The sequence below is a fragment of the Coloeus monedula genome (genome assembly GCF_965178545.1).
Source record: "Coloeus monedula genome assembly, chromosome: 7".
Classification (NCBI taxonomy): Eukaryota; Metazoa; Chordata; class Aves; order Passeriformes; family Corvidae; genus Coloeus; species Coloeus monedula.
The window spans coordinates 20,342,494-20,364,118 of NC_138787.1; the positions used below are offsets into that span (position 1 = coordinate 20,342,494).

At 47.9% G+C, this 21,625-nt stretch overlaps 1 protein-coding gene across 1 annotated transcript in view; it reads right to left on the reverse strand.

Annotated features, from left to right (window-relative positions):
- GAD1 (glutamate decarboxylase 1) overlaps positions 1-17,521 on the reverse strand; it is a gene marked incomplete at both ends in the record, with an annotated part of 28,251 nt that extends 10,730 nt beyond the window's left edge. Inside the window, 8 exons of the mRNA XM_082285408.1 lie at positions 41-120; positions 223-338; positions 1,742-1,854; positions 6,424-6,514; positions 9,213-9,455; positions 10,161-10,319; positions 15,633-15,695; positions 17,452-17,521. Coding sequence (XP_082141534.1) covers positions 41-120; positions 223-338; positions 1,742-1,854; positions 6,424-6,514; positions 9,213-9,455; positions 10,161-10,319; positions 15,633-15,695; positions 17,452-17,521 — 935 coding nt within the window. The remainder of the gene's footprint in view (positions 1-40; positions 121-222; positions 339-1,741; positions 1,855-6,423; positions 6,515-9,212; positions 9,456-10,160; positions 10,320-15,632; positions 15,696-17,451) is intronic.
- Positions 17,522-21,625: the final 4,104 nt, after the last annotated feature.

The following is a 21,625-nucleotide window of genomic DNA, read 5'->3' on the forward strand; positions in this document are numbered from 1 at the left end:
GAACACATTTAATCTATCAAAACTTTAGTATTCATCCTACCTTTCATTGCATTTTATCAAAATAACATTGTCTGTTCCAAATCCAAGTGCAGCTCCAGCTTTCTTTATTGAGTAGTGACTCTGCAGCAAACATATGAATGTGAAATGGAGTGGTTGTTTAATGAGGAAGCATTTTCACTACATATATCAGTAAATTAAGAATTAGCAGTGTATTAAGCTCACATGCTCTGAGGTAAAGAGAACCAGTTTAGGGATTGCAGCCATGCCTTTGGTTTTGACTTCAGGGAAATACTTGTAGCGTGCAGCCATTATGCTGTACATGTTGGAGATCGCTCCTCCTGTGAATGAATACATAAATGAATAATAAAATAGTGATAATGAAAAAAAAAATGTATTATACCAAAGACATACAAGTTTCATTTGCATAATGCAGTGAAAGTGGCAGCGAACTATGAAAAAATATTTCTCTGAAATGCACAGGCATCTGTCTAAACAGCATAGGACAGACTCTCTAGAAAGCCAGAGTGATAACCAGAATTTCCTAAATGCCATCTTTTTCAATTTCTATCATTTTGTAACACATTCCTAAAAAGTTCAGCTTTCATTATGCTACTTTTCCATGATAACCTCTTGTTAGCAAGAACAACAGGAATTTATTAACTTGTCTGACACTGAAGAAATGTCACATATTGGGTGGATTTATCTCATCTTACCGTAGACATAGAAGTAGATGCTTATGTGTAGATTTCTACATCTGAGCTACTTCTTCTAAACTCCCCCACAGTCAATTATGGGAAAGAGGAACTTCACAGGCTATGATTTAGCTAATCTATTTTGACACTTACTTTTGAAGAATTTGAATTGAGGGAAAGCACCTATTTCTCTTGGTTTGCTGCTAAAAAGACCCTGAGTTAAAAATTAACTCAGTTCTTTGGTGCAGACCTCAAGCTTTAATAAGATCAATCTCACCTGTCTAGGACAACCTCTTCCCCTGAAGTTTTTTCATTGACAAGAACACAGAAAGACCTGTATTTCTCTAGCAGATAGGACTTGAGAGCAAGCAAGTGTGCACTTTTTGTGCACTGCTCCAAAAGGAGGTGGTGTTGTCCTTTATGGTCTGTAACAGGATGGTGTTCCCTCATGCCAAATCCAGAAGAGTTCTGCTGGGGACCCACATTGTCCACATGTTGGCCAAGGACCTTCACGTGGTTTATCATCAGTCATTTCTGTCACTGCTCATTGCCTTTATGTTACTTGCATGGGAAGACACTTTGTCTTGGTCTTTACACTGGAATCATACTTGTGAATCCAATCAGATTACATCCCAGATAATGTGTCCCAGAAAGTGACAGACAATCACAACCTTTTCCTGACAGTAAGCCCAAATCCTCACTGAGCAACAAAGAAATCAGTACATGATTTTCAACAACTTTTAGTCAACAGAAGCTGTAGTTGCTCAGCACCTCCAGAAACGAGCACAAATTAGGTGTTTAAATGCCTAACTATGCACCAGAGCCCGTAGTCAAGTTTTAAATGCTGACCAGCCATAGTACATAGCCATACACAAAGATAATTTTTCATCCCAGGTTTTCTGTGGGATGTTTAAACAAAGCATTCCTACTTCTAAATATTTGACTCCTTGCTTTGTGTTGCAGATAGTGTGAATATTTAGACACAGCCTATGTTTATTTTAACTTTTGAAGTTTTAGTCAAACCACCAAAACAGAGAAGAAAAACTCACCAGGTGAGAATATTCCATCACCATCTTTATTTGACCATCCAATAATCTCCCTCATCTTTCGGAGTGTTATTTGTTCCATGAGGACAAAAACAGGGGCAATTTCATAGGTAAACCTGCATGGATAAAGCAACGTAAAGAAACAAAATCAGATACAGATTCTAAAAACACATAAATTCCCAGTCTGTGATTCTTTGTTAAAATACTCCAGGTTTCTAGAAGTTTTCCTGTAAATTGAGGTTCTGATCCTGAACCTTTACCCAAGCAAAAATCCTTGGGAAGACAGTATTGGAAATATTGGTGAATAAACCCTGCAGTATTAGTTATTTTCAGCTTTCTATATAGTGGATATAAGACATAATTGCTGACTTCTGCACAATATTGTCCTGTAAAACAATTGTTGCCGAAAGTGCCAATTCCACACTTGTGGAATAACATACTCCTAAATCCTAGTGAAAACAATGAACTTCACTGAGCTAAAAAAACCCATAATTAGAAGTATTGAGCTAGGGTTTCAAAGTCTAAATATAATTAATTATGTGGATTTATTCTGTTGAGGATCTCCAAGGACAACTTACTTCTACAATACAATGTGATCAATAACTGTCAAGAGTAATTACAAATGATGATTTTCTAATTACCAGCTACCAAAACCAAGTCAGCAGTCAGCTATTGTATCCACTTCATGAGGGCAAAAAACATTACATATCCTGGCATGCCCTGATGTCAGCGTCAGATACGTGGATGGAAACTGACAACCATACAACTATTTTTGGTGATCAAGGTACATGGATAAATTACTGCTGCTGTAAACAAACTCTGCTTGTTGTGCCTGGGGAGAAAAAATAAGTAAGGGGGAAAAGGAAGCAGAGAGAAATGAAAAATTCAACCTGTGATTTCCAAAGGAATCTATATGAGTATGACATCCTGACACTTTGGATTTGACTGATGTCCTCCACTTGAATAATTTCATTAAAACATATGTGTTGTCTCTCTAATACTAAAAGGATATTTTGAGAAGAGGTACAGCAAACTTGAACGAGACATGATACTAAGAAGGGAACAAGTGTCTGAAAAAACTTGTCTTTTATTTACAGCTACAGTGGTTACTTACGCTGTTAACATTTTCTTCAGACTTTTATGTGTCCTTAGTCCATCAGAGAAACACCACCATCATTTTTAAAACATTCCCTTAAGATTAAAAATTTGTAACTTGTTTAGTTACTGTGATTGATATTTTCAGAAGCCAAAATACTACTTATTTTGCTTTTATTATCATTTGAACTGCCAGAGACAGTTGAACACTGATCTGTAGTTTGCTTGCTGCCAGTATTTACAAATAGACAAAATTAATACACCAGCATCTGCTAGCAGTGTTTTGGGCTTGCTTTGTTTTTAAGCACGGCAAGTCTAGAATATATTCCAGTCTTTATTTAGGCAGAATGATCAACTGAAGTCAACAGAAACTCAGCAGTGTATAGATCACTGTAGCTCAATACCAGGTACATTGAAGTCAACGTGATTCTTTTTTCCCCACCAGCTTAGGCACATTTTGAGTTTTGTCCTGAGACATTACACACTGAATTTTTAATATATTTAAACACAAAGAAAATAGTACTTAATTATTCTATTCTGAAGTTGTTTTCTGAGTCTCCAAAAACTGACAAGACATAAAAGACAGCAGATGTTTATAAATTACAAAGCCAGTGCAGCTATATTAGATGATGGCTATGATTTTACAAATCATATCTTGCTAAAGGTCACTCCACCTTACTTGCTTTAAACTTAAATTATTTTGAAAAATTCAGTAAGACCAAAAAAATATGTTCGGCTTAAAAGGAACCATCCAACTTCAAATCAATCTCCTAATAAAAAAATTCTGATAAGATTTTTCCTATAGTTACAACCTTTACAGGCATTTCTGTGAATTAACTAGAACAGTCATGAGTATCAGCTTTTTAGTAACAGAATTTACTAACAGGTCTTTTTGGTAGAAGTCAGTGCTGGCTTAATTCTGCTCTCACCTAAAGGACAAATCACTTTATCAAACCAAATCACTCTAGATACCCATTCTCCCTTTTGCCAGTATGTAAAAAGCAGTCTGAGAATAAACACAGAGCATTTTACATCAATTTTCTATTCATAAGCATATCTGCATAATGCTGAAAACACCAATATATTCTCTTGTCTCAGCTAACAACAGGCATAAACAGAACTTCCAGATAATATTTATTTTTAAACTCAGTTGGCTTCTGCATGATGAGAGAATGCCCTGTACTACAGATCTCTAGAACTGGATGAATAATGAAATTCTGAAATTTCCATGCTGAAGGTCTCATGACTAGTGATTGAGCTATGAATAGCACATTGATACATTATTTCCAAGTCAATGTGGGAAGCTTATTATGTTTAATTTTATATATTATCTTCACAGTGACATTTAAGTAATATTTCCTAATGATAATTTAAAATTTTAAGAGAGTACAGATGTTTTGATTACTCAAAACTCATCTGCAAAAGAGAACACATATTTTTAATTGTTCATAAATATTTCAAGTATTGTTTATCTATAGAAAAGAAAAAATGGCAAATGGAAAACATTCCCTACCATAATCCAGTGTTACTGTTGCTTGTGTGTTATGTGCTTATGTAGCTGTAATAGGTTAGAACAGTTTCTAGGTAAAGGTCAAAACCTGTTCTTGTATGCTGGAACACTGCTCAAAACAAATAATATGTTCCCCAGATCTCGCAGAGGAGATCTGGCTATTTTTAATAACCTTCTCTGACAGTCCTTTGAATCATACTTCACAAACATCTTGCTTTAACCTTACTTGCAATTACTGTGTTATTTGAAAGCACACTATGTTGATTTTGGTTTGCTGAAAAAAAAGCACATTAAGCCTCATACTAACAAATAGATGCTACATTTTCATGCTCACAGAGAAGTATTTTCAATATATGTTCTTTTTTAAAGCAAAAATGGATCAGAAACTAGCTATTTAACAACTTACTTTCAAAAAAACCAAAGGAAAACATCAATTTAAAAGAGAGTTACTCTTTAAGGAGTGAATAAATGAGGACAATGTTATTAAGGACGATGGCAATGTTTCTTAATCCTGCCACAGTCTGCCACAGAGCTGAATTCTTTTATGTCCTATCAGATATGTGTAATTTCACTGATTACAAAAGGATAGCTAAACTGGGATAACTAAGTTAGTCAAAAGGGCTTGGAAAAAGTGACACTGAAGTACTTGTTGCAGAGAAAAAACCTTAAAGCAAAGGTGTTTTTCGAAATGTGATCAGAACTGTTTTCACTTTTAATTGTGCTGCTAAAAAGGTACTTTGAAGCACTTTAAAGCACTTTAAAGCACTTTGCAATGATTGTTTAACAATTAAAATATATATTGCTGCATTTTCTTCTCGATCAGCTTTTAAACCTAAATGCCTCCTACAAATTTTTAGCAAGCAGAGAATTAATTGAGATGATTATTACAAAGAAAAGGCTGGTTTTGGCTGGAGCACCTTAGGTATTTATTTTATTTTATTGCTAATGTCACAAAACAGGCACAGCTCCTAATCTACATAGAGCTGCTAGTAAGCAGCTATATTTAATGAACCATATACTCACAGATAGGCCAGAGAAAATATTGTTCATTTTCCAACCTGCAGATGCATTTCCTATGTCATGACAATTAGCAACTAACTACCCAAAAGAGAAGTAGCTTTACAGCTAAAACACATTCAGTACAGGACTAAAAGAGAGCAGTCCTCCTGCTGGATATTTGGACTCCCATCACATTTTTTAACATAGAGAAATCAAAATATTTTAAAAAACTGACTAGAAGGTTTGGGGGTTTTTGGTGGTTTTGTTTTTGTTTTTGTTTTTGTTTTGTTGGTTTGGGGTTTTTTGTTGTTTCTCTGTGTGTTTTTGTTTAGTGTTGCTGTTTTGGGGTTTTTTCACTAGTTGCACTCTCTTGCAAAATTTCATTGTAATACCTTATGTTGACATTTAGCTTTCATTAACTTTAAGGTCAAGAAAAACTAGGAAAAGTTTCTTATTTGATGCATTCAGATATTAAATTTTACTTTTTTATACTTCCATTTATTTACTTACACACTTTATTCATCTTAGACTAATTCCTTCATTATCATAAAACTATTTTTCAGTGTTACATTTTTAATCATTTTGAAGCTACCCAGAAGCCACTTCTTTACTAGCACATGAACAGAAGGTATTGCCTCAAGCCTGCTATCTCTGAAGTCAACAGGAGAGAAGACAATAAATTTTTCCATATCTTGTGTTCTAGTGTTAACCTATGGCTAGCTGGAGAATTGCTCTGTCTAGAGACAAAGCTCTAAAAAAAAAGAAAAATATAAAGAAGATTGGTCCAAAAGAAGAAAAATAATTTCATGTTATTATATTAGAATAATTATGTTTTACTTACCATGTCCTCTCAGATATTTGCATTTCTATTTATAAGAAATGTAAAACTGTTCAGTTTTATGTAACTATTTTCATTGTATTACTGACACATTAAGAAAGACATGAGACACTTTTCTGGAAAATGTAGCATTCATCAGTTAAAAATGAAAATTATTCGTGTCTGTGACAATACAAATCTACCACGATACGTGGCAGCCTGTATAAGCACCAGTCACAGACACCAGTGAAAGACACTGCTTACATGTTTGTATTAGCAGTCGATGTCAGCCACTCCCCAGCCAAGCCAATAATGTCCAGTCCTGTGGACAGCTGATTGAAAAAGCGAGGATGACCTGAAAAGAGAATTGAGAGCACCTTAGAACAAGTTTTACTGGTATCTCTCAGGTTTCAATTTTAAACCACCCACCTTTTCTGACACACATGACACATTTGCACTCAGAACACTTACAGCAAAGTTTTCAAAGCAAGTCCTGCTTGTGGGGAGAGAGATAGACAACATTCACGGATGTCTTATTACAAACTTGAAAAACTACTTTGGATGGGAGCTTCTGTATGGAATCATTTGCTTTTAAATTTAAATGAGAACCTCAGAGCCAACTGAGCCTGTAAAACACCTCCGGGACCTGTCAAGGGCTCGAGCTAGCCCATCTCCAGAGCCCCCTTCCGACTTCGGTCGTGCTGTGAACTCGGGCGAGGAGTACGCGGTGGGGGACACAGCCTTGGCAGTAACAACCTCCAGGTACTGGGGCCATTTGCATTTGAAAGGAGAAAGAGGAAGGCTCAGGTGCTTGAACTGGAGCTGCAGGACTGATAGAGGGGTGCGGAGGAGCCAGTGTCTTCCCGAGCTACAAGGACGCGGGAGAGGCGTTTCGCGTGGTCTCGCCGGGAATGTCCCAGCGCGGTACGACGCGCTGCAGCAGAGGGAGAGGCCCCCCACCCCCACTAGAGCGCCTCGGCTCGGGCCCTTTCCCCACTTGGTTTATAAGCTAGGATACACCTCCTTAAACAGAGTCTGCTATTGAACCGAAATAAATCACATTTCTGTATTTCAGCCGAAGTTGCTTTGACGACTTTCATAAGCAATAATCCCGTCTACTTTTCTAGCATGAAGAGAAGAAAACTGAGAGCAACTGATACGGGCGTTGAGGGGAGGTGGGAGGTGTCATGATTTAGCCCTCTCTGGGAAAGGACACGCAGACAGCACACTGGGGACAGCCCAGCCCTATAAAGGAGGCCAGCTCTCGACGCCTGGGGGGACCCTGTCACGTCGGATTCTGTTCAACACTGGGAACATCAGCATATTTTGACGTGAAGAAATAAAGGCGATTCTGCCCCGAGCGATGTCACCAGAAATCTTTCGGAGGCGTGAGCCTGCCGGCGTTGCCACATCGCGACACTTCCTGAGGAGGATGCGCCGCACCCGGGCTGCTCCCGCCCGGGGAGCCCACGGCTTGGGGCTAGAGCCCAGAAATACCACCATGGCTTAGCTGTTTGCTTTACGAATAAGCACTTCTGTCCCTTTCCAGGACACACGGAGTGGGAAGTTATCTTAAGCGACATTTCACTGACCTCCCATCGCTGCTAATGAGCCCGCGGTCCCCTAAGGCTGGGCTGCAGATTCAGACCCAGTGACTTTGAAGGGAGCTTCGCCTTGAGAGAGAATGTGAGCCCCAGCAACCCGCAGGAGAATGCGTGTCCTAGGCAGTCAGACGATCCGAGCTTTATAGCTGCACCATATACCGCTTTGAACAGAGCTAGTGTCTAGTCAGATACCTGCCTCTCAGGTCCCGGGGACAGGTCCTGCTGGTCCCACAGAAGCTCCAGGGGAGGTCGGGGTGAGGGGAGGAGATTGCTCGACATGCCGGCACGATGAATAGCGGAGTAATGGTGCAAGCACACAGAGCGCAGCCACTCTGACTTAGCTTCTGGCCAACAACCCATGCGTCTGGGAGTGAAAAACGCTCCCCTTTGATTAAGAGTACAAAAATCAAAGTATGCTCCTGACTCCCCTGAATCAATCAAACCACCAAGCAAATGGGGAAAAGGACCAAACGCTATCCGCCACATCTGTTGTCAAGATTTCGCTCCTTGAATGCACTGTGTTGGGTCTTCACGGCTGCAAAACTAACCACAGCAGAAAGCTGCGGCCCGTCCTTCAGGAGCCATGGCTCGCAGCTGCCCAGCCAGAGACCGCCGGGAAACAGCCTCCCTGTCTGAGCTCCCGCCGCTCCAGCTCCGCGGGGAGACCGCCGCCTGCTGCGGTGGAGCCGAGCCGAGCCGAGCCGAGGAGGGCAGCCGGCCGAGCAGAGCTCGGCAGCCCTGAAACGCTGGAGCAAGGCCGGGGAGGGGAGACTCGGAGCGCCCCGTTAACCGCTCCAGTTCCTAACCCGCTTGGGTGTGTACAGCAGTCAGGGCTAGTTGCCAGCCGAGATTTCTGTGGATACAACGTAAAACATTTCAGGCCAAATAGCCTGAAAAAGCATTGACCTTGCTCTAGAGCCTGGCTACAGCTCACCCAGTAAAAGAAGTGATTACAAACCGGGATTTCGGTCTGATTCAGAAGGATCTGGACGGGCAGGGCTCCTGGGTAATGGGCTGAAATCCACAGGGTTCCTTTATTGATGATTCCTAGGATTTCAGTCTCTTTTTCATTAAACGTTTGATGAACATAAAAAAGAAAAATTGCAAATTCTGTGTCATTTATGCCCTAATTTACCTAATGATATTGCTCCCCGGAGATACAGACAGCTCGCATTTCATCAAGTGAAAAAGATTACGTCTTAAAAACTTGTTTCTGTGCTCTATAAACAGCACTGAGCCCTACCCGGCGGGGACGGATGGTCATCAATAACTGAAGTTTCTGAGCAGAGACATTTCCAGCGCCCGAAGCCAGCCCTGGAGCCGAGCCTGCAGGGAGGCACAGGCACGGGTGTAGAGAGGGTGTGGGCTTGTCTCCGTGGGCTCTCTTCACCGTGAGTCTGAGAAAAGTCCCAGGAGGGACTCGCCACAGAGTAGTGTGCAAAAACCTACCTGTCCTCACTCCATATTTCAGTGTGTCCCGACAATCCACCAGAATCTGCTCCAGGGACTCAGGGTTGTCCGAAAGTTCCAGGTTGAAGCCCTCCATGCCCTCCAGGAGCTGGTGCGGGTGGTGGAAGTCCAGCACTTTGGTGGATCTGTCAAAAGTCTTCCTCACGTAGTTGAGGAGGATGTCCACAACCTCCAGCAGGAACTGCATGGTCTGCTCCTCACCATTCTTGGAGGGCAACAAATCTGTAGGGCAAACCAGCTGTCAGCGTTTGTTTTGGGAGAGAGAAGAAGAGATGAACCAGCCTCGGCTGCCCGCAGCGCTCCAAGGACCTGGAAGCCGCGGCCCCAGTGCTGCCCGGTTGCAGCAGGGTAGGCTCCCGGTCCCCGTCGCCCCGTGGGGAAGGGCGAGCCTAGGTCGCCCACGGCAACAGCAGAGGTGCCTCCAACGCGCCCCGGGCCCAGAGCACGCCCTGCAACGCTAAGGCTATGCGGTGCGAGGCACTTGCCTCCTGTGGGTCAAAAGTACCCGAAATCCGCACCTGCCCTTACCTTGCAACGTCCCCACCTCCGCCCCCCAAAGGGATTGATTTCCCTTTCCCACTCTTCTTGCAATGGCCCCGTACCAGCATCACAGGCTGCTTCATTACTATTTTACTAAGGAGGACAAAAATATAAAATTATTCTCCTCCCGGAAGCTGGATCTGGAGTAAACCCTGGAACCACTGAAGCTGAGCTGCAGAGGATCAGCCCAAAGTACATAAAACTGCATTTCAGGAAGCCTGCATACATCACCAGTGCAGCTCCCGAAAAGCACAGGCACGGAGCTACCTTCAAAAATAGCCAAGGAAAAGCACAGTCTGAACGTGGCTGCACTTCCAGGGGAGATGAGGGCAAGATTACTAAGGGACATGCCTGAGCTGGAGGAAGAAGAAACTGTAAAGTGTTTACCTCTGGCATACAAATTGGAAAAGTCTGTCTCGGTGCGCCGGAACCTGGATTCCTTCTCACTGTTCTCGCATGCCAGCAGGTTCTTGGAGGACTGCCTTTCCTTGAGAGAGCTGACGATCCGGCCTTTGTCTTCCAGGCTGTTGGTCCTTTGCAGGAACCCTACATTATTATTGCAAGGTGCACAGGTCAGAGTTTTCTCACTTCCCAACATGTTTAGAAATATCTAAAGCAGTTCCCTAGTCAACAGTTAAAAGTGGTGTTGGCTCTAGATCTGACTAATGAGGTCGGGAATAAGGGTATTTATGGGGATTATTTGCCTCCAGGAGGGAGAGTTCAAAATGCCATCAACAGCAAAAACGCAGCCATGCAAAAAACAAAATTTCGTCATTTAGTGCAGTGGTAAATTCTTATTAAGTCGATCAGACAGATTCCACTTCAGTAATCAGCCACTGGAAGAGAGTTCAGGATGAGTCAATGCTATTTCAGCCTGCAGGCGAAGTTTATGGACCTAGCAGACAGGGGCAATGATGTATGATTAAAATCAGGGCCATTTTCAGTTCTCCTCGTGGTGCTCTCACACATGCACAAAAGGCATGAGAACAAGCAGCCATTCTGGAGCAGCCGTCCTGAGAGTGCTAGAGCTCTGAGTACACCAGTAGCACTCATATAACCCCACCTTCTATTATCAGTAAGTACTGATGCAGATTTTCCACCTGAAAAGATGCTTTGATGCTAACAGTAATCATCCCCGGAGGTTTTAGTAGCTCCCCTCTCACCGGAAACGCATCTTTGGCGCCCAGAACCCGAACACAACTGCCGCTGTTATATGCCGCGGCAATAATAAACCCACTCACCCCAAGAATTATGGGGGCGGGAGCCACGCAGAGACCGCGGCGAGTAATGAGATCTGTCTACTTTAACAAGGCAGGGAGAACAATTAATTTTCTGGATTTGATCTATTAAATCTATGATGCCCACTAAAACACGCATAGTGTTGGGCTTTTCGTCATTGAGGAAAGCATCGGAGTTTGACCTTCCAGGTTACAGAGAGCATGCCTGTATGTTTGGAAGAGGCACTACGGCGGCGCCGGTCTCCTTTATTCTTTCTTTTCTTTTAAAGCAAGCAACAATCAAAACCGAGGCTCGTCGCGGCTGGGGATATCCGCCAGAAAGGAGGGCTTAGCAGGCAGGAAAAACAGCATCCTGAATTCGCTCACCCACGTCCCCCGATGCCGCTTCTGTCCGGCGCCTTCCGCTTTCCAGCCATGTGTCCCTGCTCTCCGGAGCCGTGACAGCGGACCGGGACTGTGGGCGACTCCCATCGGGCGCCCACCGCCGGCCCATAGGGGACCCCTGCACCTTGGGTAGGAGTAGGGGCTGAATCTTGGGGAGCAATAGGGAGCGACAGTGAGCTGCTGGGCCGATGGCTCCCTGTGCCTCGGACCTTGCTGCCAGCCAGGCAGTCAGGAAAGAGCTACCGAAAACGGAGCACTCGGCTGGCAGCCCCTTCTGCATCAGTCGGGCACCCAATGCGAGTCTCCAGGAGGGTCGCTCACAGGTAAGTTCGTCGGAGCCATACTTTCAGTGAACACTTCACGTTTTGCCTTTTAATTCTGATCTTCTACTGATTAGTCTTTTTCTGTGATGCTTTTACGAAAACAAAGACTATTTAAGGGAAACTCTCTTCGTGCATAGGAGTAGCCGTCCATATATATATATATATATATATATATATATATATATACATATAGTTATGTTGTTACTGCTTCTAATGGCTCTTGCAGCGATCATTAGCTCCTGCAACAGCTAGTGCTATTAGGAGGAGCAGCTGATATCGAAGCAGGTGCAGTGTAAACTGAATTATGCATCCTCTTTTACAAGGTCTTGAGGCTTCATTTTGCTTTTTTTTCCTCCATCTGTCTTTTTTTTTAGGTTCTCAGTGGCAGTGCCACTTAGAGCCTAAAAAAGTGGGACGGGTTCCGTGAGAAGAGACGTCTGCTCCGCTTCCCTCAAGAGTCGTGCTCCTCGCACAACAGGCGCTCTCCTCGAGGTGCAGACACGCATTCCTTAGAGGCTGGGAAAGGAGGGAGCACAGCTTCAGCAGCAGAGAAAGGCTGCAGTTGCCTCCAGTTAACTCTTATCGGGCTCAGCGTGGCCGTGGCTTCGCTAAAGGGTCTGACCTAACCAGACGCTGCGGGCAGGGAGCTCAGCCCTTGCCCGAACGACTCCGCGGCTGTTCTTCCCCGCGGAGGCTCCCCGGCCCCTTTATCATGTCCCGAAGCCGGCGGCGGGGATCAGCTGGGGCTCGAAGCGACTGCGCATGGGGCCTGTCAGTCGGCGCCTCGTGGGGCTCGCGGGGCTGCGCGGCCGCGCTGGGGAGGCTCGAGGGCGGAGATTAGAGGACAAAAAAAGCCTGTAGGCAGGATCTCGCTGTCACCCGACATCAGCTCATCCGGCTATAGATAACGTGCCCTTCGCCCAAGTCCCTCGGCCACGGCAATGTCTCGTGGACCTGGAGACTCCGTATAAGGGGGAGCCTGGGGGGCAGGGACAGCCCGCGCTCTGGAGCCGCTGGACCGTCTCGTTTCCCGAGGGAGGGTATGGGACGTTCCCCAGCGCCGTCCCGGGCTACAGAGAAGCGTGACAGCCGGCCTTCGAGGACTCCTTCCGCGCCCGGGGAGTAGAGCATGACTGTAGCCGACCTTTCATATGTGTCCTACGTGAAAAGTGAGGCCGGTGTAGTAGAGTTCCAGCAAGTAGCAGAGAATGAAATAGCGTCCATGCTGCTTCTCCTGGAGAAGCAGACAGCGCAGCCTTTCTCAACAGTAGGTCCGTCCCGCAGGTGCATTTTCATCGATGCGCTTTAAGACACCAAGTTTTCAAAAGCCGAGTGACACCAGACTGGCGAGGGAGTCCCTCGGTGCGCAACGTGACCACAAATTCAGCGTGATTTCACATCAGGCCTCGCACAAAGGCAGGTGTGTGTGTCCCCCTCGGCCTCGCAGCCCTGGGGGGACACTCAGCTTCCGAGGCGGGGACAGACCTGCCGAGTCCCGGCGCGCACCGCAGCCGTCGGGGGATGCACGCCGGAGGCAGCTGCAGGAAATCCTGGTCCCCCCCCGCGGTCGGGGTGTTTAGCACCACCTACGTGACTTGGCAGCATGGATCCCACGGACTCCGGAGACGAGCCGAGTTTCTAACATACATGGGCTGCTTTTGAAACCTCACTCTTCCGCGTTGATCACTGGGCTTGGAATCATCATCTGGCGGCGGCCAAACGGCTGAAGATTCACCTGAGCAATTTTACTACGTTGAGCACTTCCACTGATGCCAAGCAAATGTCCACAGGATCAGTCCCAGCAATAACAACTGCCAGGGTGGGAATGAAAGGTATAGCATACAAATCCAGACACAGGGTGAATCTGCGCGTATTTTGCCCGCTGTGACTGTTCATTAAACCACTTTAAAATGGGGGTTTGGGGGTGTTTTTTTGTGTTTGGGTGGTTTTTTGTTTTGGTTTTGTTTGTTTGTTTGTTGGTTTGGTTTTTTGGGTTTTTTTTTTAAGTGGATATGTGCAGAGACGAAGAGCGGGCGGGGGGGGGGGGAGATGTGGGGGGGGGAGGGGGTAGTGGTGGTGGCAGCAGCAGCACTCTTTTCAGGCGGGGGCTTTCAACCAGGAAAGGAAACAAAGCTAATCCTTAAATCGGTCAGTTATTTGAGAAGAAATTACATACATCTTGGATACGTAATTATTATAAATGTCAAACACATAATATACAACCCAGATGGAAGAACCAACTCATTGTTCAAGACCTGCCTTTTCTCTGAGGTCAACCCTTATTTGAAGTTTGCATTCAAAATTAATCGACTTCAGTGTGATACGCACAGAAGGAACAATTCCAAGGCGCCTTTGTGACTATACAATATTTAGGGTCCGGAATAATGTCTTGCGAAAGGTAAGGACAAGGAGAGATCATCTGCAACAGTCAAACGTCAACTCGTTTAGCATGTGTAATTAGAATTCTTGGCAACCTTAATACTCCATTCTGTTTACCATAGGCAACCTTCCCTGCATGTCTTTGTGAAGGTGTTCGATTCAAATAGGAGGGCTCATACAAGCAAAAACAGTGGTCGCGATCAAATCCGAGCATTCCAAACTGGCGTCACTCACTATTCAGAGTATATTTTTCATGTAAAACAGAAAAGAGCCAATCAAGGAAAACTGAGCACCAAACCACAACCAAAAATACAGCTTGTCTTGAACTCCCTTCACAAAGCCTTCACTAAGCTCTCTTATGCCTTTTTCAAATCCAAAATGGTGGGATATTTCATTTTCAGCGTATTTGATCTCATTGAGAGAAGCTGCACTGTCCCTCTCTAACCCCGGTAGTCTAGCAACACGGAACAAGCTTAACAGCGCGTTACTTTATCAGTTCTGCTTGCCGGGCTAAATTAAAATGATGGTGAAAATGCCCATCGCTCCAGCCACTGAGGGGACTGGTAGGCAAATGGTCCATTAAACCCAGATCAGGAGCTATTTATAGAACTAAGCGACTACTCGTTAATGTCGCCAGCGGCTACCAGTGAAATCTCTCACAGACACAGGGCTAAACATTTGCACCCTGATTCTTTTCCTGTTCGAACTTCCAGATGACAAAACGTTTAGTGAATGAACTTCGACTCAAGCAAGAAGGGAAAGAGGTTTAAATGTTCCTTTGCATTGAAAAAAAGGTTTGTTTCTCCCAAGACGTATATCCCATCTCCCCAAAAGAGACAGAGGGGAAAAGGGGAAATAATTTCTATGTGTAGGGGGTATGGGCTAAACTGAATGATTCTCTCCATCACAATATGAAGATTTGACTGTTAGTCTCTGAAAGCGAAGACGCTACTTAGAAATCTAGAGAAGGAAGACAGCTTGTTATCTGCAAATGAATCTCCTGCTATAACGTTGCGATCTGATTGTGCATTTGTTTCCCTTCTGCATTTCATGTGCCTGCGCGTTGACTGGCTGCCAGCGCTATCTTACCAGCCCAGCAAGCTGACGAATTGCTCTTTAATAAGGCTCTCGTTAATCTTTTTTCCCCAGGAGATCCGTATTTTCTAGTCAGATAAGGTTGAAAAATTTCAGACAGTGAGAGGCGGCGAACTGGTCCCTCGCCCCCCGTTCTTCCTTCCCGCCGGCTCCTGCACTTTCTTCGCCCGGAGCGCCCGGCGCCCGCAACCCCCGTGTGTGGCAGGAGGGGCAGCGGGGCCGCAGCCCTCCGCTCTCCGGCGGACAAAACCTCGGCCACCGCCAGCCCAAGGGAGGCACAGCGGCGGGGCCGGGGCCGCCGAGCCTCCCTGCGGCCGGCAGGGGGCGCCCGAGGCGGGGCCGGGCTCGGGGGCGCTCGGCCGGGGCTGCCCCGCCGGGGCGGCCGCGTAGTCACGCGTGGGTGTGTGGGGTGTCGTACGGGGAGGCACGGCCGCACTTACCGCATATCTTCAGCCCGATCTTCCTGGTGCACCCGTGAGCCACACCGCACCACGAGTCGTAAGCTGGAAGAGAGAGCAGATTTGTTCCCCTGGGGCGGCGGGGCTGTCCGGCCGCCGCGCCCCACCCCGGTCACCCCCGCACGGCTCCATCGCCGTGAGAAATGGCTGATTCCGAGCCCGGCGGCGCTGGGCGCGGGGCAGCTGAGGCTCGGATGACACCGAGGTGACATGCTGGCCTGCCCAGAGGAGAGGGGAAGGCACCCGGGACCCGACATCTCATCATTTACTGGCGGGGCTCCAGGGAAGTAGCAGCTTAAAATAAAGTGGCGTGAAATGGGGTCACAAAAGAGTTCAGGAATTAATTGGGTGAAAAATAGTATTTGACTAGATGATCGGACTCGCATCACCGAACCTCGGACGGACTGACGGGCTGCCGACGGCCCTACTAGGACCGCACCCCAGAGGGAACAGGCTGCTTCCCAGCCCCTGGAGTCGTGGCTCGGGAACGCCCCGGTCGGCCCGGACTGAGCCCACGGGAAGCAGGGAACGAAGCCCAGGACCGCGGTTGGAGGGTGCACCAAGCGCGGCGCCGGGCACTGCCGGGCCTCTCCGGTCCGTCGCCCGCGGCAAGGGGCAGCCAGAAATCCGGCAGCGATGGACCCCGGAGGGCGACCGGGGGAGAGGGAGCGCTGACCTGGCGCTGGGGCATGAGGGGAGAAGATTTCAGAGGAACCGGGACGAGGACGGCTCACCCAAGCACGGAGGACAGCGGCCCGACTCTCGGGGAGGGGGAAGCGGCACGGTGCTCCCGACCGGGCGGAGGAGCCCTCTCGGCAGGGACGCTGAGAGTGCCCGGGGGCGGGGAGCCTGTGTGGGCAGGGCTGGGTGCTGCTGCCAGAGGTTATCTTAGTTTTAGCCGTGTTGCAAATTAATTCGATTTCTGCGTGTGACACCTCAGTCGAAGGCAGCAGTGCCTGTCACGCGCGCCTGAAACAAGACCCAGTGCTGCCGTTCGCCCCCTCCCCCGTTTTTTTTTCCAGTTTCAGAATAATGACAATAATGACTCCGATGCTTATGCCTCGTAGCTCTTTCAGGGTAAAAGCTATTACCCGCTCTGCTGTCCCTGACAACCGTTCATTTCTTACTGTTATTCGCTCTTTGTCTCCGATCTTTATAGCATCTAGCCTCTTTTTTAAATTATTATTGTCTTTTTTTCTGTAGGCGATGGTCTGAACTGCCTGGGAGGGCTATAAATTGATTCTCTATCCACCTGCAGCAGCCTTTGCTTCCCACTCACACCTCAATAACTCAAGGCGAATTCAGAGCAATTAGGAATATAACGCTTTGAAAAGCTGCAATTAGCATCCAAATTTCGCTTGATTACAGGCTTCAGCGTAGGCTGAAAGGAAGCTGCAGCATTAGCATTTATAAAATGTAGCGGGGAGACATCCGCTTTAATATCCTGGTGTAACTTCGCCCTTTAACGGATTAATTTTCTCCACACCCCTTCCAACATCCCGATTTTTTGTCCATCTGGGAGGTCAGTTTATTGTCTATATCTCTCAAAGGCGGCTGTAAGATAAAGACAGCGTTGGCCACTAAGGTGGGCTTTTCCTCACAGCGTTTTACTCGCCACGGACCGACCTCTCCTGTTCCCAGTACGAAGATGGTTTCTTTGTGTAGAGCACTTTCCGCACTTTGCTTAATGGCGCGGAACAGGGCTTCACAGATGCATAATTTCGTTTCGAAACTCGTTTTTTTGAGCCTAAGTGGAGAAAGCCTCCAAAACACTTAAAACGAAGAAAATATTAAAACCTACTTGTGGGTCGCAAATTAGGTGGGGTGGGGTCCGGAGCATCGTTGGAGGACGAGGGAGCGGAGGAAGCCATCCTTTCAGAAAAGCCCCGGTCCTCGGAGCTCGTATTTTCTCGATATTCCTCTGAGGGGTGGGCAGCAAGGAATTTGCTGGAAGGAAGAACAGGCGGGTTTAGTAGTCTAGTCTCCTGGAGCACCGCACCGGAGTCCCGTCCAGACGCCAGCGGGCAGCAGCCGCTCAGGTCCCGGGGCGGCGGCAGGACAGGCAGGCGCCGGCCGAACCGGGAAAATGCCTCAACAGACTGAAGAGAAAAATCTTCCCTTCGCTAGATTCCAGGGCGCTACCCCCCGCGCCTGAATGACGGATTTAGCAGAGCATGAAGACTACAGCAATTATATCGGTGGCCACTGAGCAGGGCAGTTACACGTCTCGCATCAAATGGAGACCAGCGTGCAAAGCGGGCTTCGAAATCACCAGCCCAAATGACCTACAATCCCAAACAGAGCCCGCTTCTCGGCTTTACCACGTCAGGCTAAGCATTCAGGAAAGACTGACAGACAAAACCCCGCCACCACAAAGGTGCGTTTTGCCCAGGTCCAATGACAAGCGCCACATACATGTGTATTTGCACACACACGTTTCAGCAAATCTGGGCCAGTATGTGCTCCGGCACTAACCAGCGATCGCCCGTGCCCATGGTCGCTTTAGTGGTGCAAATGGCAGGAGAAGCATGTCTGTCTGGGGAAAGGAAGGTGTAGGAGCAGCCCTCGCTCCTCGCCAGATGTTCAGCTCTTTCCTGGCGGACACCGCGTTCCGATAAGCAATACAGGGTCGCTGATCGAGAATTGCCGGGTCAGTGCCCAGATCGTCTCTTTGTCCCCACGGCTACCTGCGATTTATTTTCTTCCCCTTGTAAAGAAAATGAAGGTCGCGGTAACGAAAGAACGCTTTCTTTGTTAGCGGCTTTTTTCAAAACGGTAGCTTACCGATTCATTTCCACTGCTGAGTGGATTTACACCCGCGTGTAAACGCAACGGATTAACGATTTCAATGGAAAACAGGTATTTCATTTTTTTTAAGACGAAAAAGAAAACAGACACAAGCAGAAGAGATTTTCTAGACAATGCCTGCAAGTGAAGTAACAGGTTAGCACTATGTCTAGGGCGCTAGCTGTATCAAAAATCCCATTATTTCTCCGTACGTACGACAGCGACCAAAACCGATTTTAGGGGGAAAAATTGCTCCAGAGGTTCCCAAAGGCTTGAAAAAATAGGATGCTGTTTAGAGGACACTTACCCAGGGGGCGAGCGGACACTCTTATTGCCGTAGTCCAGGCAGGCAGGGCGACTCTAGCCTGGGAGCGACCCGCCGCTTATAAACTCTGCCAGAAACGACGTCGGAATACCAATCGCGCAGCAGAATTTAATGCGAGATGACCTTTTTTTCCAGAAGTGCTCCGATTTGCTTTTTTAAAATCGTGAATCGCCGGTTGATCTGCTTCGACGCAGGCATGAGTCACAGGACTGCCGCCACCCCCTCCGCGCCGCTCCGCACGGGGGCTGGGGACCGCTGGGGCGGCCGGCTGGGGCGGGGAAGGGCGGCCCACCGGCCCCCGCTGCCGCCGCTGGTCTGCTTCGTCCCGGGGCGGTGGGGCTGACTCCCGCGGCGGGCGGGGCTGTCCAGCCGCGGCAGGGGCGGCACCCCAGGCAGGCGGTTCTGCCGTGCGAGCCCCTCGTTGAGCCCCTCGTGCGGATGGAGCCAGAGGCTTTCCCCAGACAGCACCGGCCCGACCCGAGGTCGCCAGCTGTGCTAATAGGCACCGCACACATCGGCGCACCGTTGAGGGGACGGGGCCGAACTCCGGCCCCGGCCGTCCCTGCGGCCCCGGCCCTCCCCTGAGCATGGTGCGGGACACGAATGAGCCAGGCGGGGTCCGTGTGAATTGTATCTTAGCAACAACCCTTGTCCCCCCTCTTCGCCGTGCCGAAGGTCGGATGTGACCCACTGGCTCAGCCCGCGGTTCCCGCGGCTCGTCCCGCTCCTCCCCGCCAGAGGGTGGCAGAGGCACGGGTACCGCTGCAGGGAAACACCTGGATGCCTGGGACTTGCCCTCAGGGTTGCCATTAGATTACGATTTTATACCAGACATCCCTTTGCTAAAACCAGAAACATTAAGACAGCAATTTTTTGTACCCCTGACAACCCCATGTCTGCACATTGATCACACACCCCGAGTATGCTTAGCCAACATTTTGTGGTGGCGACCGCGGTGCTGTATTTCAGCACACCACAGTAGCTACGCAGATGCCTAAACCAAACCCTTCTCAAAAAGATGTCACGTAAGGGGCTGGCAGGAATTCGCAATGAGATGAGAGGAGGGAGATCAGCCTGATTGAGCCAAAGAATTTCATCCTGTGCAGGATATGTTGGGCAGCGCAACGAGCAGCAGGGCTGTGTCCTTTTTGAAGGACTCGAGGGAAAAGGAAAAACTTACAATCCGGTTTTGTAAAGGAAACCGGCCGACTGACAGCATTAAGTAGCCAAGACGATTGCTTTGTCGAGCACACCTACTCTCTAGGAACTGGACGTGTAATGAAAACACCGACAGCACAAAGGCTAGTTTTTAAACACGCCTTTACAGACATTAATGGCCCTAGGTGACATGACCTTTTCTCATATCTAGGCTATCATTTTAAACGTGATTTCAACCAATCGAGCAAAACATTTGCTTAGTGCAGAGTGTGAGAAATCATAATATAACTGTAGCTATTTGTCTTTATAAACGTAAACAAACGTTCAAAGGAAGTCATGGCACGATTGCAGTACAAAGAGTCAACGAAAGACCACGTGAAGAACCCTTAAGCCATCAGTCACTGTGAGGTGAGACCCGGGGGGGTGAATGCCCGGCACCCACACAGCGTGTGCGCTTATCCTTCCCTGATGGCTTTCCAGAAGTGCGTGTGTCTGGAGTAAACAGACACGGTTTAACATAAATATTTACATCCTCGTAGAATCTGCGGCCCGCGAGGGGAAGGAGCCAGACAATGAAGGCCAGCGAGCCTTCCGCGGCACGTTGGAAACACGATTCTTTCCAGCACCTCGATGGCGCGGCGCTCCCGGCTCGCCATTCCGGTCAGCACCGCGGACAGCGTCCGCTCCGGCCCGGCCGCGCTGCCCCGGCAGGGTGAGCGGCACCGTCGGGGGGCGCGGGCAGCACGGGCGGGTGTGCGGAGCCCTCGCTCCCTCCCGGCCGTGCAGGAGGATGCCGAAGGCGAACCCCAGCGAGCCCGGCCCCGCTCCCCGCCTCACAGCCCCTCTGGGTGGCGCTGTCTCTCAAGCCCAGACGCTCCGCAAAGCCCTGCGCAGAGCCGCCCGGCCGCGGCTGCGGCTGCTCCGAGCCCGTGCTCACCACGATCCATTCGTCCCGGCCCCGGCGGCGACAAGGGGAAAGCAGCAAACCCTGGGGCGCTGCGGGTCCCCCGCTCGCTCATCTACAGCGTGGCTGCACAGCACGCCTGGAAACGCTTGCTAACTCTCATTTGCAACGGACCTGCTTGAAAATGCGACTGAAACCCGAACCACTCCAGCTCAGCGGCTTCATTCAGAACTCGCCACACCAACTGAAATCTTTGAAACACCTTTGCCAGGTGCACACGCCCAGGCCAGGGCACTCAGAGATGTGCCGCTCCCACCGAGAGAGTTCAAAAGTCTTCCCCTCCAGCTGTCCTGTTCAACCAGTCTGCTATTTTCTCCTCGCATGTGACTTCCCTGAGGCTACTGCTCGAGTGCACTCTAGGCACAGATTACAGAGAATCTCTTTGCAGCTGGGGACCCAGAAGACTTGGGTTTTGCTTTGAATGCAGATGTTTACTGACGATGTGAAACACACAGGAAAAACCACTGATGCAAGGTATCAGCAAGGCAGTAGGATGAAGATACATAATTCCCTTAGCTGAAGCTTGTAAGCAGCACATCAGTTAGAACTCACTTTAAAAAGCCAAACCATGGAGTATTTATGGAATTCGCTTCCATCCACAAAGACTACTCAATTATTACATAGTTTTTATAGCTGTGGACATAGAAAGAATGACTGTCAAGCAGAAAAAGAATTTTTACTACTTGTGTTGCAGCCTGTAGGTTTGAAAAGTCACTGCGTTTGGAGCTGCATACAATATTT